Below are 20,293 nucleotides of genomic sequence, written 5' to 3'. Positions count from 1 at the left end.
TAAAATTTAGGGCCATTTACCTGAAAGTTCTATCTGATTATTACATAAGCTCACGGACGATTCAGCTGGGGCTCTGTAACTATTTTCAACAATGTCTGTAAAAAATTATTATCTGTCAGTATACAGCATACCATGATACAGGCTAACAACATGCCTCTTTGGTATAAGATGAAACTGGCCTTCTGACCCCAACTTGGCAAGATCGATCCTGGCTCAGTCAGGTGCTCAAATACGTCAGCCTCATGTCAGTAGATTTACTGGCATGTAAAAGAACTCCAGTGGGACTGAATTGTGGCACCTTGGCATCTCTGAAAACTGTAAAAGCAGGTATAGTAGGACGTAAGGTAAATAACTTTTTCTTTTAAATTTCTTTTATTTGCAAATTGACCACTTAGGATGACAAAAAAATGTCATTGTTTCTTTGTCTGAAGTTTCCTCTTCCTCCAGTACTCCTTCATATGGGCGCTGTGTGTTTCTTCTGTTCATCCGCCTGGGATCTTCCAGTCTTTGCAGTTCTTTCGACTTGAAACCCTTCCAAATTTTGAATTATGAACCAAAATATTTTCCTGTCTGAACACCTGAACTTCCTGGATGTTGGACTTCTCTAGATCTCTATGAATTATTATTATTATTATTATTATTATTATTATTATTATTATTATTATTATTATTATTATTATTATTATTATTATTATTATTATTATTATTATTATTATTATTATTATTATTATTATTATTATTATATGAAAAGCCCTACCTACAAGGGGATTCAAACTTCCAATTTCATCACTTTTCTTAATGCTACATGTAAGTATGAATGATATTAAAAATTACGTGCAAGAACTACTGAAAATTAGAAATACAGTACTCGCTTAATATAGCATGCATATCTACATTCAAAAATGTAAAAACTTAAGAAATGAAAGTGTAATGTGTTTCTTGCAATAACTAAGCACGTAAATAATAAAAGAATGCCAGAATCAATTTACCACTCACAAAGAATCATCACTACTGTGTACCACGAATATATGACTTACGAGGTTTAAACAAACGATTCTCACAAGTAAGCCATTGTGTCTTCTGTGGGAGCTCATTATGTCAAGTGCACCAGTAGTAAATTGACATACGAGGTTTCATCTGCAGAATTAAAGCAAGTGACATAAGAGTTAAGAACAGTTCTATGGATTCTGATTGGTTATGATGCAAGGTTTTGTCAGCAGGTCCAGTAATGTATTTGCTACCTAAATCTACCATAATCCAAAAATGGCAAATTTTAACATACGAAGTGTGGAATCATCACTGACGATATACTATACTCTACCTGTCCCACTATGGATATTCTCGTGCATCTAAGCTTACTTTGAATGACATATACAATATACAGTATATGTATGAATAATTATTGTGTGTGCACACTCATACACTAACACCAGCTAATCTTCCCAATCCCTGTTATAGCATAGCAAGATTTTGCTTAAATGCCTGAATGACAGCAGTGAGGCAAGACACAGCATACTTGGTTTAAAATGTTTTCCATATAATATGACTAGGCACTGCGTAAGATGAAATACTTCACATGTACTTTTCAGGAAAACCATAATTAATTGTTTGCACTGCTGAAACAAAATGTCCAGTTAACTAACAAACTATACTTTGGATGTGCATGAAAATAATAAAGAATTTTAGCTAATTGGCTCAATTTTTGCCTCATGCTTTACAAATGCTTTTGTTTACAACTAACATGAGGTAAGGCGAAAAACAATTTAGTTACTTTTAAAGATACTCAATCTAACGTGACATTAGAGTATGGTTCCAGTATATGGGACCTTTTTTTTTTTTTTTTTTTTTAATTTGCTTGACATTGCCTGGACACAAACAGGTCTTATGTCGATGTTGGAATAGGAAAAATCTAAGAATGGGAAGGAAGTGCATCCAGGGCTCTAATTAAGGTACAGCCCCAGCATTTGCCTGGTGTGAAAATGATAAACCAATTTCAAGGATGCCAACAATGGGATTTTAACCCACAATCCCCCAGATGCAAGCTCATAGCTGCATATCCCTAACCGCACTGCCAACTCACACGGTGTGTATGGGACCCAGGCCAGGATTACTTGATACGAGAACTGGAGAAGATCTAAAGGAAGCACCATGATTTATTCTGTATGGTTTCTGACAAAAGAAGTGTTATGAAAATGTTCCAAACTTTTGGCTGGGAAGACTTGGGAATAAAGAGATGAGCTGCTCGACTAAGTGGTATCTTCTGAGTTGTCAGTAGGGAGAAGGTGTGGAATAACTTTTAAATAAACTTGAGTGTAGCTTTCAAATAAAGGAAAGATCATAATATGAAGATAAATTTGAATTCAAGAAGTCAAATTGGGTCAAATATTCATTTGTAGGAAGTGGAATAAGGGATTGGGTTAATTTATCACAGGAAATGTTTGATATATTTCCACGTTCTTTGTAATCATTTAAGAAAAGACTGGGTGAACAATTGATAGGGATAGACCTAAATTCAGATCAATGATACTGATTGTTTTTTTTCTTTTTACAAGTTGCTTCATGTCGCACTAACACAGATAGGTCTTATGGCAACGATGGAACAGGAAAAGACTAAGAATGGAAAGGAAGTGGCCTGGCGTTAATTAAGGTACAGCCCCTGCATATGCCTGGCGTGAAAATGGGAAATCAAGGAAAACCATCTTCAGGACTGCCGACAATGGGCCTCGAACCCGCTATCTCCCAAATACTCGATACTGGCCACACTTAAGCGACTGCAGCTATCGAACTCGGTAATGACTGATTGAACATGGCTACAGCTCTGTAGGTATGACGCAGGCTTTTCTCACCTGAGCAAGATGCAGGAAAAATACTTGATCATTGTTCATCTCCAGAAAAGGAAGCTGTTCTGCATACAGATCATAGCTTCGGTTCTTGAAAAGAGAATACAGCAGAAGAGTGGCGATATCGTCAGCCAGCTGTTCTTCCCTGTGAAGCTCGGGATTGAGCTGCAACAGCAAGATGCAAGTACATTGTCAGATAATACCAAAAACAGTCAAATACAGTATATAAGGACAGGAATATAAAAAGTACTACATAATAGGATAAACATAATGGCAGGTGAGAATATCAGAAGATGGCTCCAACAGAAAGAGGAGAGTAGTTCATATGCCAGGCTGAATAGCTGGTTTTCTGTATCCAAGTTGGCAGGTTCGATCCTGGCTCAGCACGGCAGTATTTGAAAGTTCTCAAATATGCCAGCCCCGTGTCAGTAGATTTACAGGCACATAAAGAACTCCTATGAGACAAAAATCTGGCACATCGGTGTATCCAAAAATTGCTAAAGCGGTTAGTGGAACATTAAACCAATAACATTACTATTATTGTATCGGCACAGGAGATAAATAAGCACAGAAACTGGTATCGTTCTACTTTTAAAATTTACTATCACTTATTCTCCACATTAAAACACACAGGCATACCAAGAACACAGTACAGGACACACAATCTCAGGCTTTCTATCTTATTCTCGCTGGTTCAGTCATACCACTTAACTCAGTCTTCATTCACTAGCACTACGGTTTCACTCAGTCACAGTTACTTTGTTGCCGCTGTCACAGTCCTCAGTTCACAGCTTGCTTGCATCAGACTCACAGTCCAGGGTGATATTCGCTGTCCACTTACTCCCGTACAACTCCGTTCACAGCACCACTCCGCAAAACCACACACGTTAAGCTACACAGCGGCTGAGAGAAAGACACACACACACACACACATGCACGCTGCTCCCGCTGCTCCCACCCAAAGTTGGAGGTTGATACGGTGGATGTAGTGGCCATCTGCGCAGCATTGCTCCTCCCTTAGAGCAAAGCATCCCCACTTGCCAAATGATACGGTGCCGGATGATCTGTTTGGGTGGTCATCGTCTTTGAATAGTGGATCTGCTGTGTCCAGTCAGTGGTGTCCTCATTCCTGGTGACAATCCACAGGTCCTCGTATGGCAGTCGAAGCTGCGCTGGCTTTCCCTTGTTCCCACCACTGTCGACTTCCAGGACCTGAGCGCCTTCGTAGTCCACCAGTGTGATGCACGTGACTGGCTCATATGTCTCAGACTTGGCCCCCCTGAATCTCTTCTTCTTTAAAGGTCCTGAACTCAGTGTTCATACCGGCATGCAGCTATGTTTCAAGATGAATGTCCTGGTCAGGTGACACCCTCCTTGGTTGGTTGTTTGTTCAGACTTCTTTGGTGCTCTGTCACTTAGTGAGAGTCCCTTTATTTGTGTCATTGCAATTACTGTCTTTATCTCTGCGGATATCAAGACAGCCTCCTCAAGGTTCTGCTTCCAGCAGAGCATCTTCCCTGAATGGATCTCAGTGCCACAGAGCTTACCACAGGTGTCAGCCGCCTTGCACTGTGTGTCATAATGGTGCAGCCACGTTGATTGGTTGCTTGATTTTGCCGTCAAATACCCACAGCATTTTATTGGTGCACTGAGTCCTCTCCTGCAGCTAAACTCACTGGGCTGCTCTCAGTTGGTGGCCAGTGCATAACCATAGAGTATTCACACAACCTCCTCGCAGGTCAAACCTGGCGGGGAGCTGCATCGAACCCCCATGCTCTGCCCACGTAATCTGACCATCAGATATTCTGTTCCCTTCTCTGACGCTGATCCGATCTTGAACTGGGTCCAGAACGTTCCCCAGGAAGTGGTCCTGTCATACCACCTCCACAACAATGGAGCTGCCATCACTGCCAGTTGGCTTCATGGCCGTCGTACTCTCTCTTAGGGCACTCACTGCTCTTGGTGAACCTCGAACTCCAGACTCCGCAAACACGAAAATTACTTTGGACCGCTTCTCGTCTTGCATGACGTCACTCTTTACCTTCATTTCAAGACAGTGCTGTTTGTGTCCTAACTTAATCTGTCCATTTCTCAGTTTGCTTAACTCTGATTTAAGTTCACACTTATACTCCTTCTGACTCAATACCAGTTCACTACTGAGTCAGTCCTGGCTGGGTTTAACCCTTTCCACTCAAATTATTTGCAAGTCCTGATTTCTCCCAACTCGTATTTATTTCTGCCAGCATTCTTCATATTTTAAAACGTGGTATTAAGTACTGGTTGTAACAATATATACAGAAAGCAACTACAAGTTTAATGAATGTATGGTATTTACATGACACAAAATCATGTTTTCCACTTTCTTAACGGTATGTCTTGAGTGTGTGGAAGGATTTAAAGTTAAAAATTTAATTGTTCCGTATTGAAGAATATTACAGTTAAAATTGAAATAATTGATAAATAGATTCAACCTATTCAATACAAAAGAATAAGAAATGTAGTAAATTACATTCCCATTTAATAATAAGTAGAATGGTATCGGTTTCGACCCTAGTCCAGGTCATCGTCAGCCGATTAAAACATGAAAAACAATACATAGGAAAAGGAAAATATTAAGTACACTCCGGATCAGTAGAAGAGGTGATATAAATGAACGGGGGTAGACACTGTAAAACTCAGAAGAAGTAAAATGCAAGTCACTCAAAAGAAAACAGTGCGCAATTCTCTGAGCGGCAGCATGGCACACGCAGCGCTAGGCAAAGTCCCACAATGTTTACGAATAGTGGAGAACGGTTAAATGAGCCAGTTTTTAAACACTGTCAGTCACAAAGTCACATCACAATCGAACACATACAAAGATCCATAATCGTGCAGGAGTTGAAGACGAGTCGATCCATTGAAGCAACTTGCCAGCTCCCGGAGATCAGCGCGACACATTTAATATCAGGCACTTTGGTTTCAAACACCAAAGTAAAATGGAGAATAGCTTGAAGATCCAGTAATTTACCTCGGTCGCGGGAAAGTAAGTATTGTACCGGTAAAAGAGCCCGACTCTCAGATTATATTTTAAAGTAAACAAGAATATAGTACTCAGGGCTAAAACTGGGTGACTAGTAGCTAGGGCTCAGTACAGGAGGTAGGGTCCTATCTACAAGAAAACTTTGACTCTGACTGAACATGAGTTTATTCATATAAGACATGAAATTGCACATCACCTCCAGGTAGATATAAGTTGTCTTCCACATAGTCCTATAATATGGCTCGGATTCTCCAGTTCACCAAGCCGAGCAGGTTGGAACACGTTCTAGAAGATTCCAGGGACTCCGTACCGAAGTGGCTGTACTGTCTGGGTTGGTAGAAGGTAGAGATGCCTCGAACTTTCGAGGCCCAGGTTGAACCCCGACGATCCTGGTGATGTTGCAGATAATCATTTGCTACCTCAGTCCAACATGACTGAGAGGGTTGATGTCTCCAAGGTCACTCGCAGTACTGATAAATCTGAGTTCATAAAAACCTTGGGTGATTAACCTATTAGCGAAGTCACTGGTTATTATTCATCAAGACTTTCAAAATTTAACACTCGTAAAATGATATGTCTCTGTATATGAGGATTATAAATAATTTCAGAGTTCACCACTAGCAAAAGTCTTCGTCTCTGAATAAATACTGGCAAAAAGAAAACACAAGTCCCTTCTCATGAAACTATAACCAAATTTAAAGTTCACCCTTGGCGAAGGTACAAGTCTTTGAATGAACACGGACGAAAAACATAAGTCCATCCACATGAAAATCTGAATAGATTTAAAGTTAATCACTGGTGAAATTTATAAAGTTTTGAATCAACACTGGCGAATGTACAAGTCTTTGAGTGAACATGGACGAAAAACACAAGTCCATCCACATGAATAAATTTACAGTCTATCACTGGCGAAATTTATAAGTCTTTGAATCAACACTGGCGAATGTACAAGTCTTTGAGTGAACATGTACAAAAAACACAAGTCCATCCACATGAATAAATTTACAGTCAATCACCGGCGAAATTTATAAGTCTTTGAATCAACACTGGCGAATGTACAAGTCTTTGAGTGAACATGGACGAAAAACACAAGTCCATCCACATGAATAAATTTACAGTCTATCACTGGCAAAATTTATAAGTCTTTGAATCAACACTGGCGAATGTACAAGTCTTTGAGTAAACACAGGTGAGATCCTAAATTTATGTTGAATGAAGTTAGAGTTCATCACCGGCAAAGTTTATAAGTCTTTGAATCGGTACCGGCAAAATCACAAATTTATACTTACGGGAACTTTGAGCACATTCAGAGATCATCACTAGCAAAGTTTATAAATCACTGTTTATTAGAGGAATGAGTCTCTTAACACTCGCAAATATTGCAGGTTCAATTTATGAAGAATTCGTGCTTTAACATACGTAAATAATACAAGTCCAATTATGAATTTAACACACGTAAATAAAAAAGTCCATTTATGAATTTAACACACGTAAATAATACAAGTCCATTTCATGAATAATTGGAAAAATTCCAGTCTTGAACACCCGTAAATATTGTAAATTCAATTATGAAGACTTAGAAAATGTTCTTTAACACTTGAAATATTGCAAGTCCACTTGAGAATACTTGGAAGAATTTGTTCTCCCACACTTGAAAAAAATACAAGTTCACTTTATGAATACTTAGAAAATTACAGAGTTCCTCGTCGGGACTGTCACTACACGACGATAGTAGCAGCGAGAGTGTCCACGCTGACTACTCAGCTGTAACTGAGTGAAGAGGCTACAGTTGGCCCTCCTTTTATTCGATCCGGGACGCCTACGTCACAATACGGCTTGACTGAATATCTCCTGAATCCCTTGATGCATTTACTTGAAACTCGAGCATTGCAACGTTCAGGTGATCCCAAACAAGATGATATATCGCTCAAGCCGCTAGCATAATTATTATGGGAGTTACAAAATTTTCCCCGTCGAACATTTTGGAATACGTGACGTCGAATCTAGAATATACGAGTCCAGGCTGGGAACACGTGGTGTGACGGGCGGGCGGTCTAGCTAGCCCCTGTGGCTACGTCACAGCTCACAGCTGTCCTTCACTCGCTTGCTTGCCCCGCTGACGGTAAACAAACCAGGCGTGCTCAGAACATTACGCGTGATAATTAAATGTCATTTAAACTCAAAAAAATACTCATGTACAGGTCGTAACTGGTACAGTATATAGATAAATATAATGCAATTCAATATAATTGGATAAGTAATTGTGCTCGTATAGAATACTTAGAACAGTTGACGTGAAAAAACAATTGTGAAGAGAAAAAAATAAAGTAAAAAGCCCAATACCGGAAACAAATGAAAACGTATATGCACAGTGCGCAATTTTTTAAACGTAAAAAATTCAGGTCTTGATTGAAGTAGTCGAAATCGGCGCAAGGCAAGTGTTGAGTATGAATGAGAAGAACCAAAATGAAGGTGGAATTGATTCTTTTTTATAAAGAAAAGATAGAATAAATTAATAGAGGAAGAGGAATAGTGGAATAAGATAAGAATAAAAGAAACTGAAATTAAATGGTGTTGAGGAAGGATAAGATAGGGAGGTAGATGAAGGAGGGGTAGTTTAGAGTGGGTTAGGAGGGTGGATTATTGGAGGTAGAAAATGTGGGTAGGAATTTTGTAAGGCATGGAAAATAGAATTGGGGTTTTGAAATTTAGAATTTTTGAGAAGAAGAATTAGGAAGTCGAAAAGGATATTGGGTTTTTCAGAAATGTCGTTTAAATTGAAATTAGGGTTGAAGTATTGATCAAGGTGAATAAAGCTATTTTCAGTAGTGTTTAAGAGGGGCCTTTGTTTATGATTTTAAGTATTTTCATGTCTTTTTCAATATTGGTGAAACTATGGTTGAAGTCTTGTATGTGTTGTCCTATAGCAGAGAATCTATTGTATTTAATGGCGTTGATATGTTCAGAGTATCTGATATTGAAGTTGCGGCCAGTTTGTCCGATGTAGGAGGAGTTGCAGTTGTTACATTTTAATCTGTACACTCCAGATTTAGAAAAAGCATTAGATTTATTTAGTGATTTAGGGTTGTGTAAAATATCTAAATTTCTATTGTTAGTTCTAAAAGAAATTTTCATGTTGTGTTTTTTAAAAATATTAGTTATTTTATAAGCATCTTGAGTGAAAGTGAAAGTGGAAAATGCAGTTGGTTTTGTTATGTCTTTAGATAAAGTGGTTTTAGGACAGTGTTTGAATTTGTTGATGATGCGGTTTATGTTACCAGATGTTACACTCCGGGTGAGTATGCTTTGTGACTTACATAGGCAGGGGTACCACTCCCTGGCTAGGACTGCCTCTGAAAAGGGTCAATTAATGTGTGAGTCGAGTGGTCAAGGTAGTAGACGTGGTTCATAATGTTAAGTGGTAGGATTTCCATGCTCAGAGCATGGAATATGTGACACAACATCCAATTCACTGGTTTGTTTTAACAAGTCAGTATTAAAGTCACCAATGACTATGACATCTTCGTAGACCGAGATAAGATCTGTTAAAGCTGCTTTGAAGTCCTCCATTTGCCTAATATTAGGTGGCTTGTATACAATTCCTATTAATATTGTCTTATTACAGTCAAGTTCAACAAACAAATACTCAGGTCGCAGGAGAAGGGTTGGGTGTGAAGTGCAGATAATCTTGCATTTTAAATCATTCCTGTAGTAAAAGGCTACTCCACCACCTCGTCTGTCCGTGTGGTCATCCGTCGAGATTTACAGCACAAGATGGTCAAGTTCCATGTAACCAGCTTTCTGATATGCCAGTACAATGCACCTTATTACTTTTGAAATTAGCCTGTAGTTCTTCTAGGTGAGCTGCAATGGATAGTGAATTTAGGTGACAACAGGCAATAATTGTCACGTGATTCATCAGCTGTCGCCTCAGAATGGATCCCATTGCCTCAGGGTATGGGAGGGGTGAGGGTTGGGTTAAGAGGGGAGGAAAGGAATGTGGGACATTGACATAAGGTACAGATTCATTTACCAACATTGCAGGAAAACTAATAGTAGGTATATGAAATAAGATGAGCTTCCCTGAGAACAGCACTGAATAAATGCACTATTACACACACACAAACACACACACACACAAATTTAAACTACTGAAAACACACATAATAAAACTAAACAGTCCACTCATTCATCCTACACAGCAAAGGCATTTAATTGCACAATCGTGCATATTTGAGTCTTTGTGTTATCTTTTAAAACACATATTCTCCTGTCCTCAGCCCAACAATTTTTTGGTCCCCAAAAGTCCCTGGCACGATTTAATATAGTTTTCCTTACACTTGTGAGGGACTCTGTAAGAAGAAGTCCGCTCCCCGTCAGAGCACGCTTGGCGCACCACACACGATCTTGATAGCGCAGGAATTTGATTATAATCGGGTTATTTCCTTGCGCAACCACTTATGCAGATGTCCGGCTTCGGCGCCCCAGCTGGTGACAGCGGTCAACATCACTCATTGAGAGCTCAATCGAAAATTTACTTTTGATTATGTCCTGAGACTTATTATACACATCTTCAAATGGTTCTTCCGGGATGCCGTGTAGCAGTAGGCAACTGCAGCGACTATATTGCTCTGCCTCATCTAATGCCTCATCCTGTTTCTGAATTTTGTCCTCAATCGTGCTTAGTTGTTTCTTCACGTCACCAATTGCTGTTCTTACTTGTGACTTGAATGCCTTGAAATCGCCGTCCAGTGTTTGAAGCGCAGTCGGAGGATTGGTAGCACTTACAGCGGAGTCCAAGCGAGCTTGAAAGTCCTTTATCACCTCTTCAAATTCACTTATTTTCCTAGTTGCTTCTTTCTGAGCCATGACAGGAGTGTAAAACTGAAGCTTGTCAATTTATGTTCCACAACTATGCACAGACCAAACACTTTCTGTAACTTATTATGCGAATCGAGTAGAATGTTTACGGAGTGATATTACTCACTCAGCACACTAGTTGCCATCTTGACAGTGTCAGTGAGTGATGTGGCTTGGAGGGGGAGCGGGGTGGGGTCATACGACCTGGATGGTGATGTGACGGCTTTGCGCTGGATGTAGAGGCTGTCTGCACCCCATTATTATTATTATTATTATCAGAATCAGACATTGATCACAAGAGCACAAGGACAACCTCTGTATCTTCATATAACCCCTTCTCCTCATCAAACCCACTTTTCCTAATATAATTATTTTCCTATTATTCCTAACTTTCTGCAGATGACTTGAAAAATGTAATGAGTGTACATCTGTGCCTCGTTACCACATTGTATACTTCTTTTTATTTATCATGGCACGTATATTACTGTTTTATCCTTTGTTACTGTAAATATGATTATTGACGTGTCCCATATCACTGCATGATCAGTTGGACAAAATAAAATACAATACAATACAATCTAGTAAAGAAAGAAATTAAGAAACTTACAGTGAATGTAAAGGTTTTCCCATCTTCTGATTGTTGTGACTCCGGTGTGTTAAACTGCTCCGCAAAGCAGGTCTCCATATTACTGTACAGTTCCTGTGCTGGACCATGTAGCATCATTTCTAGTTCTCCTTTTGGATTGTACTTCATACCTGAACAGCAATAAATGAATAAATTAAAGCATTGCAAAGGAGTTTTCATAACAGAATTCAAGAAATCTGAAATAAGTTATTAGTACCTCAGGAAGAAATGAAATGAGTTGAGTGTTCAAATGTTTCAATCTGCTTTATGTCGCACCGACACTGATAGATCTTATGGAGATGATAGGATAGGAAAGGGTTAGGAGTGGGAAGGAAGTGGCCATGGCCTCAATTAAGGTACAGCCTGGTGTGAAAATGGGAAAACCGGGTGAGTTGGCCGAGCAGTTAGGGGCGCGCAGCTGTGAGCTTGCATTTGGGACATTGTGGGTTTGAATCCCACTGTTGGCAGCCCTGAAAATGTTTTTCCATAGTTTCCCTTTTTCACACCAGGCCACGGCCGCTTTCCTGCCGCTCCTAGGCCTTTCCTATCCCATCATTGCGATGAGACCTATCTGTATCAGTACGATGTAAAGCAAATTGTAACAACAACAAAAAAGGTGGGGGGGGGCGGACCACGGAAAATCATCTTCAGGGCTGTGGACAGTGAGATTCAAATCCACTATCTCACAAATGCAAGCTCACAGCTGCATGCCCCTAAGGCGGACAGCCAACTCTCTCGGTCAAATGTTTCAAAATACTTCAAAGGATTGAGAGCTTTATCTTAGATCACAATATTAAAGTTTTATTGCGGTCATGTCCACATATATCAAGTGTTTAGTGACACAATGAACTATATAGCTGTACAGATACATGTGCACATATTTAATCTGTGCTTAGTTCAGTCAGAGAAAACTTCAATTTCTTGCATCTAAGGAGCTTGGGATCTGTCACACTGTCGATGTCACTACATACATATACATTGTGAGTCTGGTACATGATACTTCTTGTGATGAAATCCATGTATGGAAAAACAAGTTAATGTCTCAGTTTGTATCTACTGTTTGTCCAATCTGTCATCGTTAGAGCATCAGTGACATAAAAGTCTTTTGTATTTCTTCTGCCTAATTTCATTCATAAGTTCCCCATAGCCCATTTTATAGGGCAGCGTTACCTGACTTTGTAGGTCTTTTTTATAAAGAATGTCTCTTTTGCCATTTCATACATCAAACGTGATGGAGCGAATTTTGATACACCCAACACTTGTTTCAGGTAAGAAATTTTTATCTTCAAACCCATTAGAGCGTACGGTTGTTGCATGACCATAAATATCACTGTATTCTTAAAAAGTTGTTCACAAGCTGTAACAGTAGTTAGAATGGTGTGAGGTGATAGTTCAGAGTGTGAAAGTCAACAATCCTACTTGATTGTCAGTTACATTTATTCTGCCTTACTGTGATGTGTACTGTTATATGAACATTGTATTCTGTGACACGATACAAAATAATGGATGTTGTTTTTTTTTTTTTTTTTGCTAGTTGCTTTACGTCGCACCGACACAGATAGGTCTTATGGCGACGATGGGACAGGAAATGGCTAGGAGTGGGAAGGAAGCGGCCGTGGCTTTAATTAAGGTACAGCCCCAGCATTTGCCTGGTGTGAAAATGGGAAACCACGGAAAACCATTTTCAGGGCTGCCGATAGTGGGGTTCGAACCTACTATCTCCCGAATACTGGATACTGGCCGCAATTAAGCGACTGCAGCTATCGAGCTCGGTGGATGTTTGTTTTGTGTAAGTGAAGTTTATTTGCACATATACTCTTTTGTAGCATTCTACTTCAAATTATTGTTTTAGGTATATCAATGCATGGTTTGTGAGACATTCCAGTAATTATTGTAGATAATAACGGTGTGTGGCCTCCGAAGAGGCATGGTGCAGGTCTTTTAATTTGACACCCGTAGGCGACCTGCGTCCAAGCTAACAGAGTACTTTCCACTATTTTTTGATACAGAAATTTTGACATAATTCACCAGGAAACAGGAATTCAAGGAAACAATAGGCAGCAACTCCAACTGCAAGATGTAGAATCAAAGACTGGTCATCTTCAACACTATCTGATTTAAGGGCCTTGATTGGCATAATAACTTATTTGTGGAATGACTCTTATGCCTTTTCTTGCGCTAACATGCAGCCACAACATTATTTTATAACATCGTATGGACCTCTGCGATGAAGTACATCCAATATTAATATTACGTACATATGCATGTTTGTAACTAGTCTTTGAAAATTCTGGAAGAGTGTTAATTTGCCATATTTTGGGTCCGCGTACAGATATAAAACACTTTCACTTGCATAGGGATGTGTTGGAACTAGAAGAAATTGCCACTAATATTCTCACGGACCCTCACCAAATTCTAAATCACCATTTGTGTAGTACAACAGTTTACAAACAAAGTAAATGTTTCCCTTCAGAGATAGCTGCCTCTTTAGTGGGGACCTTGAAAAAATATTGAATAAAGGATACAAATAAATAGCCCTTTTGAATTCAAAATATCAATCAATCAACCAATCAATCAATCAATCAATCAATCAATCAATCAATCAATCAATCAATCAATCAATCAATCAATCAATCAATCAATCAATCAATCAATCAGTCACTACTGAACTGCATTTAGGGCAGTCAGATTCCCTATCTGTTGTTTTCCTGGCCGTTCCTTAATGATTGCAAAGAAATTGAAAATTTATTGAACATCTCCCTTGGTAAGTTATTCCTTTCCTTAAATCTCCTTCCTCATCATCATCATCATCATCATCATCATCATTCTAAACCATCTCCAGTTTCCCGAGTGTGGTATATGAGCCTCCTCCATCTCATCCTGTCCTTGTACCATTCTTTCTCCACAAATTTGTCCCACTCATGACCTCTCAGCAGTACATCGTTCTTAATTAATCTATCCATTTCCTTCGTGGCCTTCCCATGGGTCGTCTTACTTCTACTTTTCTATCAAATTCCTTCCTTGCAGTTCTGTTTACTGGCATCCTCTTCATGTGACCAAACCACTTCAGTCTTGATATCTGAATCTTATTGAGGAGAGAATCATCTATTCCTACTTCCTCTCTATTTTCTCATTCCTAATCTTGTCTTTTCTGGTTTTCTGGATCATAGTGCATAGGAATTTCATTTCAGCTGCCTGAAGTTTGGAATTATCTCTGTTGGTCAGTTAATATTTGCCCCAATTTGTCATCTTGAATCCCAACTTCATACTCATATTATGATCTTTCCTACTTTTAAAGACACTATTCAAACTTACTCATCTACTAATGTCATTTGACGCCATCTCTCCACTGACAGCTCAGAACATGCCACTTCATCGAGCAGCTTGTCTCCTTTCTGCCGAGGTTTCCCAGCCCAAACTTTGCAAAGTTTTTTTAACGCTACTCTTTCGTCGGAAATCACCCAGAACAAGTTGAACTGCTTTTCTTTGGATTTTTTCCAGTTCTTGAATCAAGTAATCCTGGTGAGGGTTTACTGAAATATTGTTTGAGAAAACTAATTGTGAGGCTGTTTATTTAGTTATTTTGTTTTATATTTTTGTTTGAATAAAGGGAACCTGAACTGTGGCTCATATAGGTGCAATACATATCTGATGTACAAGTAGCAGAATTAAGAGAAGTAAACTGATTTTTTACAAGAGAATAGACAGAAAGTGAGTTAAACTCATTACAGAGGTGCATTAATACATTTACCGTATACAAGTTGCATAGTTAAGAGAACACAGATGTTCATGGCAGTGGTGCCCACTTTGAGGGACAAGATATTTTCTGCCCCCCCCCCCCAATATTAAATCCCCTTTAAACGTGGAGTTTGGTAGTCTTTGGAGGCTGCTAAGGCGTTAAATCTGGAGAAGTTGGTAGATGGTTTTATACTAAGAAATTAGACAAGAAAGCGGGCATTCCTTCAGAGAACTACATTTCCCATTGGAGACTGTTCAGGCGTACATCCAATGGTAGGGCTTTCCACATTTTGTATTATGAAATGCAAAATATATACAGAAATAGGGCATTTACTAACAAAATGTATTTATGAAACAACTTCTAATTATTTTTGATAGCCTTGTTCATAAAACATTCCTTCAAAATATTTATTTACAAATCAGGTTTTTTTTTTCTGTTTACTTGTGAATATTATTCAAAACTCCATACACAAGACTCGTTCAAAAATATATTTGAGAAACAAGCTTTATTATTGTTCAGTAAGAGACTAAGGATACTTCCAGTACCAAACATATACATCATGCAATGCATTCTACATGTGAAAAAAAAAAAATATTGATCACTTCAGAAAGAATTTTGACAATCACAATTACCAGACACGAACAAGAAATAATATTTTTATTGAGCACAAGAGTAAAACCATTGCCTTGAGACATGTAGACTCTGTTGGAATCAGATTATATAATAAGCTTCCAAATGAGATTAAAGATATTAGTCCCATCAGTTCATTTACCACACCTTCAAAAAAACTCCTGCTGAGTACCTGCTTCTATAGTACAGAAGAATACATGATGAAGTGCTGGTAATGATGTTATTACTTATTAACTTGTAAACGTTCTTAATATCTAGTATATAGCCTTAAAAATATGTTAATGTCACACTGATTATGTACATATTGTTAACACCACACTCATGTTGTATTTTGTCTTGTAAATATTGATTATTAATATTATTTATTATTTAAAAAAAATATGAAGTGCTGTCCTAACATTGAGGTATTTGGTGTTCTTGTTTTTTCTTTTTCTTCATTTTCACAATGTTCATTATTGTGTATATATTATTGTTAGCATTAAGAAATCATTCGACAACTCCTGTACTGTTGGCATATTTCAAAATATGTAATTGTAGTCTATGGAACCTAAATGAATGAATGAATGAATTTTTCTGTTTGTGAATATTATTAGTATATAGGAATGTTTGCATTAATAGTTTTTCCTCATTTCACATCCCTGTGTTCATGTTAATCATGCCCCCCCCCCCCCAATAATTACCCAAAGTCGGCGCACCTGGTACATGGCAGCTTATATAAATATTTTACAAGTTTGTGATTACAAAAAATTAACCAGCCTGTCGGATATGTTCAGGAAGTGAGTTATACACATGTGCAGAGTATTACCATACAGATTTGTTGCCATATTTGGTTGAGTTAATTAAATCAATGCGAATTTCATTGGTACCTCTAGTATTGTATGAATGTCAGAATTTATCACACATAAATTATTGGAGTGAACCAAATTTTCTCAATTTATAGACCATCACAGCTGAAGCTTTTTGATGTAAAGCCTTAAGCAGAAGAATATTACAATGTTTGTATAGATAAGCTGTTGGTGTCAATGTAGGTAGCTTGAAAAGTACTTTTAATGCTCTCTTGTGTAGAATTTCAACAAGTCTTCATGGTTACCCTTATGCAATAGCAGCAATCTTTTTCTTTTTTTAATTTCTCTCTCTCTTTTAAATATAAACTGATATCAGTGCAAATGAAGAGCAAACTCACCTACGTTATCAAAGTGATGGGACATCTCATGAGCAATTATATGTCCAAGACCAGCAATCTGAAGATACTCAGGATAATTGTTATGGAAAAATGGCCAGGCTAGCATGGCATAAGGCATTGCTGGAATAACATCAAAATACTTTAGACCTCAAACAAATGTTAGAAGAAAATGGTTTACAAGCTGAGTTGAGCATAGCACTATTTAGAGATCAGATAGAAGGCATTGCTGGAATAACATCAAAATACTTTAGACCTCAAACAAATGTGAGAAGAAAATGGTTTACAAGCTGAGTTGAGCATAGCACTATTTAGAGATCACATAGTTTAAGAAGTCCAGTCAAAGAAGACTGGCTATGAATAATCAATATACACTGCCAAAAAAAAAAAAAAAGAACATCTGGAAAGACGATGTCGATTTTGATCCAATGACAGCATATGCCACATGGGGGATAGTAGATATACTGATAATGATTTTAACGTTGTCCACCTGCAGATAGCTACAGAGCACCATCTGTGTCCACTCTTCGAAAGGGAATGTTCGTAGTCGTAAGGCTCAGTGTAGTGCAAACATGTAAAGAAAGCATGCACCATGCCACGGAGATGCATTCGTGCTACCTATAGCCAACTGAGCTAGTTTGAAAGGGGACAAATTGTGGCCTTCCGAGTGGTGGGATGGTCTTTCAGAGAACTGCTACATAACTTGGATGTGCTATGCATCATTTGTGCAACGATGCTGGCAACAGTGGAAATGTGAACATTCTCACACTCGTAGTCAAGGTTCTGGACACCTATGCAGCACAGATGCTTGCCAAGTTGGTCGTATTGTAAGGGCAGCAGCGGCAGAGCGTACAGCTACCACTGCACACATTGAGCCCAGAAGTGTCAACTCGAACTGTTGTGAACCAGTTGTTAGCAGTGGGACTACGAGCATGCATACTTCTAGCCTGTCTTCCACTCACAGCACTGCTTCGATGTGCACTACTTAACTCGTGCCATCAGAGGATGACATGGAGAATGGAATGGTATGCCATGGTCTTCAGTGACGAAAGGAAATTCTGCCTGCACGCAGGTGATGGTCGTTGGCGCATACGACGTAGACCTGGTGAGTGCTGTTCCGTAGAGTGCAATTGTCCAAGACACACCAGCCCCAACCCAGACCTTATGGTCTGGAGTGCGACAGGCTACAACTCTCGTTCACCTTTGGTATTTGTAGAAGGAATGCTGACCAGCACTCGGTACGTGCAGAATGTTGTTAGAAGAGTTCTTTTACTGTTTTTGCAACAGGAAGATAATGTGCTGTTCCAACAGAATAATGCTCACCCACACACTCCCCCCAAAACTCAACGTTCACTGCAAGATGTGCAGCAACTTCTCTGGCCAGCATGATCTCCGGACTTGTCTCCAAAACAGCATGTGTGGGACATAATGAGACGACAAGCGACTTGTGTGACTTGTCAACCCAGAACTCTTATAGAACTACGTGAACGGGTCCAACAGGCATGGAATAACATATCCCAGGACAGTATTTGCCAGCTGTATGATTGACTACATGCCATACTCACCCATGGAGGCTATGCCACGTACTAATATGGGTGTTTCAGCTACTGATCTGTAAATGTAATCATTTCATGTTCTCCATATGCATTGTTTCTACAATAAATCTCAAGTTAATTGGAAACCTTTCTAAGGGTGTTCTTTTTTCTCAGGCAGTGTAATTATTTCTGATTAACTAATTTTCTTACTTAAGTTGTATAAACATTGAAACGTGAAAAAGGAACACACATTATGACAAACACAATGAGAGGTCAGTATAAGAAGAGACAGCAATAGAAAGAGAAGACAAGAACAAATACAAAAGTAAAAAAGGGACAAGGACATCTCTTCATCTTCATACCCTGCCATCTTCAAATTAATTGGCTCTTTCCTCAATCGACGTTGTTTTCTACATTCATCTCTTCTAAGCCGCTGAAGAGTTTGTTTCTGCTTCCCAGTTTCATCAGGAAAGTGAGCATCAACACTCACTGAGGGGTCTTGATGCGGGAAGTGTAGGACAAGAAGAAAACTAGAAGTAGGAAATAGAAATAAAGACGAATACAGGTGGTAAAAAAATTAGAACAGAGAACATACACACGTAGAGAAAAGTATTCCTGCAGGGCAATATAAGTACTGCACTAGGAAATTTCCACTGATGCTGTTACTACAGGGTGATTGAAAAGTAACACAACCCATGGCAAAGACACAATTTATTTATTTTTTTATTCAGGTGGCAATCATTGATTACTGAGTACAAAAGAAACATGGTGTTTACACTAGAGGAAAGTATTTTCATTATAATTCCATGTGGCTATTTCTAGCCGAGTGCAGCCCTTGTAAGGCAGACCCTCTGATGAGGGTGGGCGGCATTTGCCATGTACAGGTAACTGCGTGTTATTGTGGACACCCAGCCCCCAGGCCACTGGAATTAACCAATGAAGGTTAAAATCCCTGACCCGGCCGGGAATCAGACCCGGGACCCCCTGAACCAAAGGCCAGTGCGCTGACCATTCAGCCAACACGTCGGACAGTATTTCAATTTTGGAAGAGTATGCAATCAGTCTGAGTTATGCAATCACCTGCGAACAGTTTGCAGATGCTCATTCCAGAAATACACCTGAATAAATCAATTATTAAATGCCTTTACAATAAATTCAAGAAAACTGGGAATATGGGAGATGCATATTGAAGAGGCAGACCAACAGTTCTCACCAAAGACAAATTGACAGATATACAAGCCTCAGTGCTGCAGAGTCTAAAGAAATCTTTGCACAGGTTGTCTAGTCAGAGTCATTCATGTGTCGCTATGAGGAGATTATTATATATGTTTTTGTACAAAATGAAAACTGTTCACAAGTTATTGCCAGGTGATGCAAACCTTCATGTTTAGTATTGTCATTGGTTCATGGAGCATGTTACGCCAGATAGAGAGGAGTTGGACAACTGATATTGGCCAGACAATGCTTAGTTTAACCTCAGCAGATATGTGGATGCACAGAATATGCATTGGTGGTGGATTGAAAATCATCCTGTGCTGCATGAATCTCCCCTTCGTGCCCAAAAGATCAGTGTATGATGTGCCTTGTTGTGAAAGAGAATTTTCATTCTCTTCTTTGACACAACCATCAACAGTCAATGTTATATTATGTAGGTCAGGCGATGTTCTGCTCCTCTGACTGAGGAAGAAATGTAAAGGACATGGTTTCAGCAGGACATTGCAACCTCCCATACTGTTCATGTTATCATGGAGTACTTGGAATCACTGTTACCAGGGCGCATCATTTCGAAGCCATTGAGACCAGCTCGATATCCTGATCTCTCTCCCCCAGACCTTTCCTTATGCGGTATCTCAAGTCGGCAGAGT

At 39.1% G+C, this 20,293-nt stretch overlaps 1 protein-coding gene across 1 annotated transcript in view; it reads right to left on the bottom strand.

Annotated features, from left to right (window-relative positions):
• Nucleotides 1–20,293, bottom strand: part of LOC136872809 (endothelin-converting enzyme 1) — a 260,882-nt gene that overhangs the window by 47,361 nt on the left and 193,228 nt on the right. Inside the window, exons 12-14 of the mRNA XM_067146647.2 lie at nucleotides 16,897–17,016; nucleotides 11,327–11,475; nucleotides 2,847–3,005 (exon numbers count right to left, since the gene is read on the bottom strand). Of these exons, the coding sequence (XP_067002748.2) occupies nucleotides 2,847–3,005; nucleotides 11,327–11,475; nucleotides 16,897–17,016 (428 nt within the window). The remainder of the gene's footprint in view (nucleotides 1–2,846; nucleotides 3,006–11,326; nucleotides 11,476–16,896; nucleotides 17,017–20,293) is intronic.

The sequence above is a fragment of the Anabrus simplex genome, chromosome 4 (assembly GCF_040414725.1).
Source record: "Anabrus simplex isolate iqAnaSimp1 chromosome 4, ASM4041472v1, whole genome shotgun sequence".
NCBI classification, from domain to species: Eukaryota; Metazoa; Arthropoda; class Insecta; order Orthoptera; family Tettigoniidae; genus Anabrus; species Anabrus simplex.
Note: the sequence above shows the minus strand (reverse complement) of the source record. Positions and strands in the feature narration are given on the sequence as shown.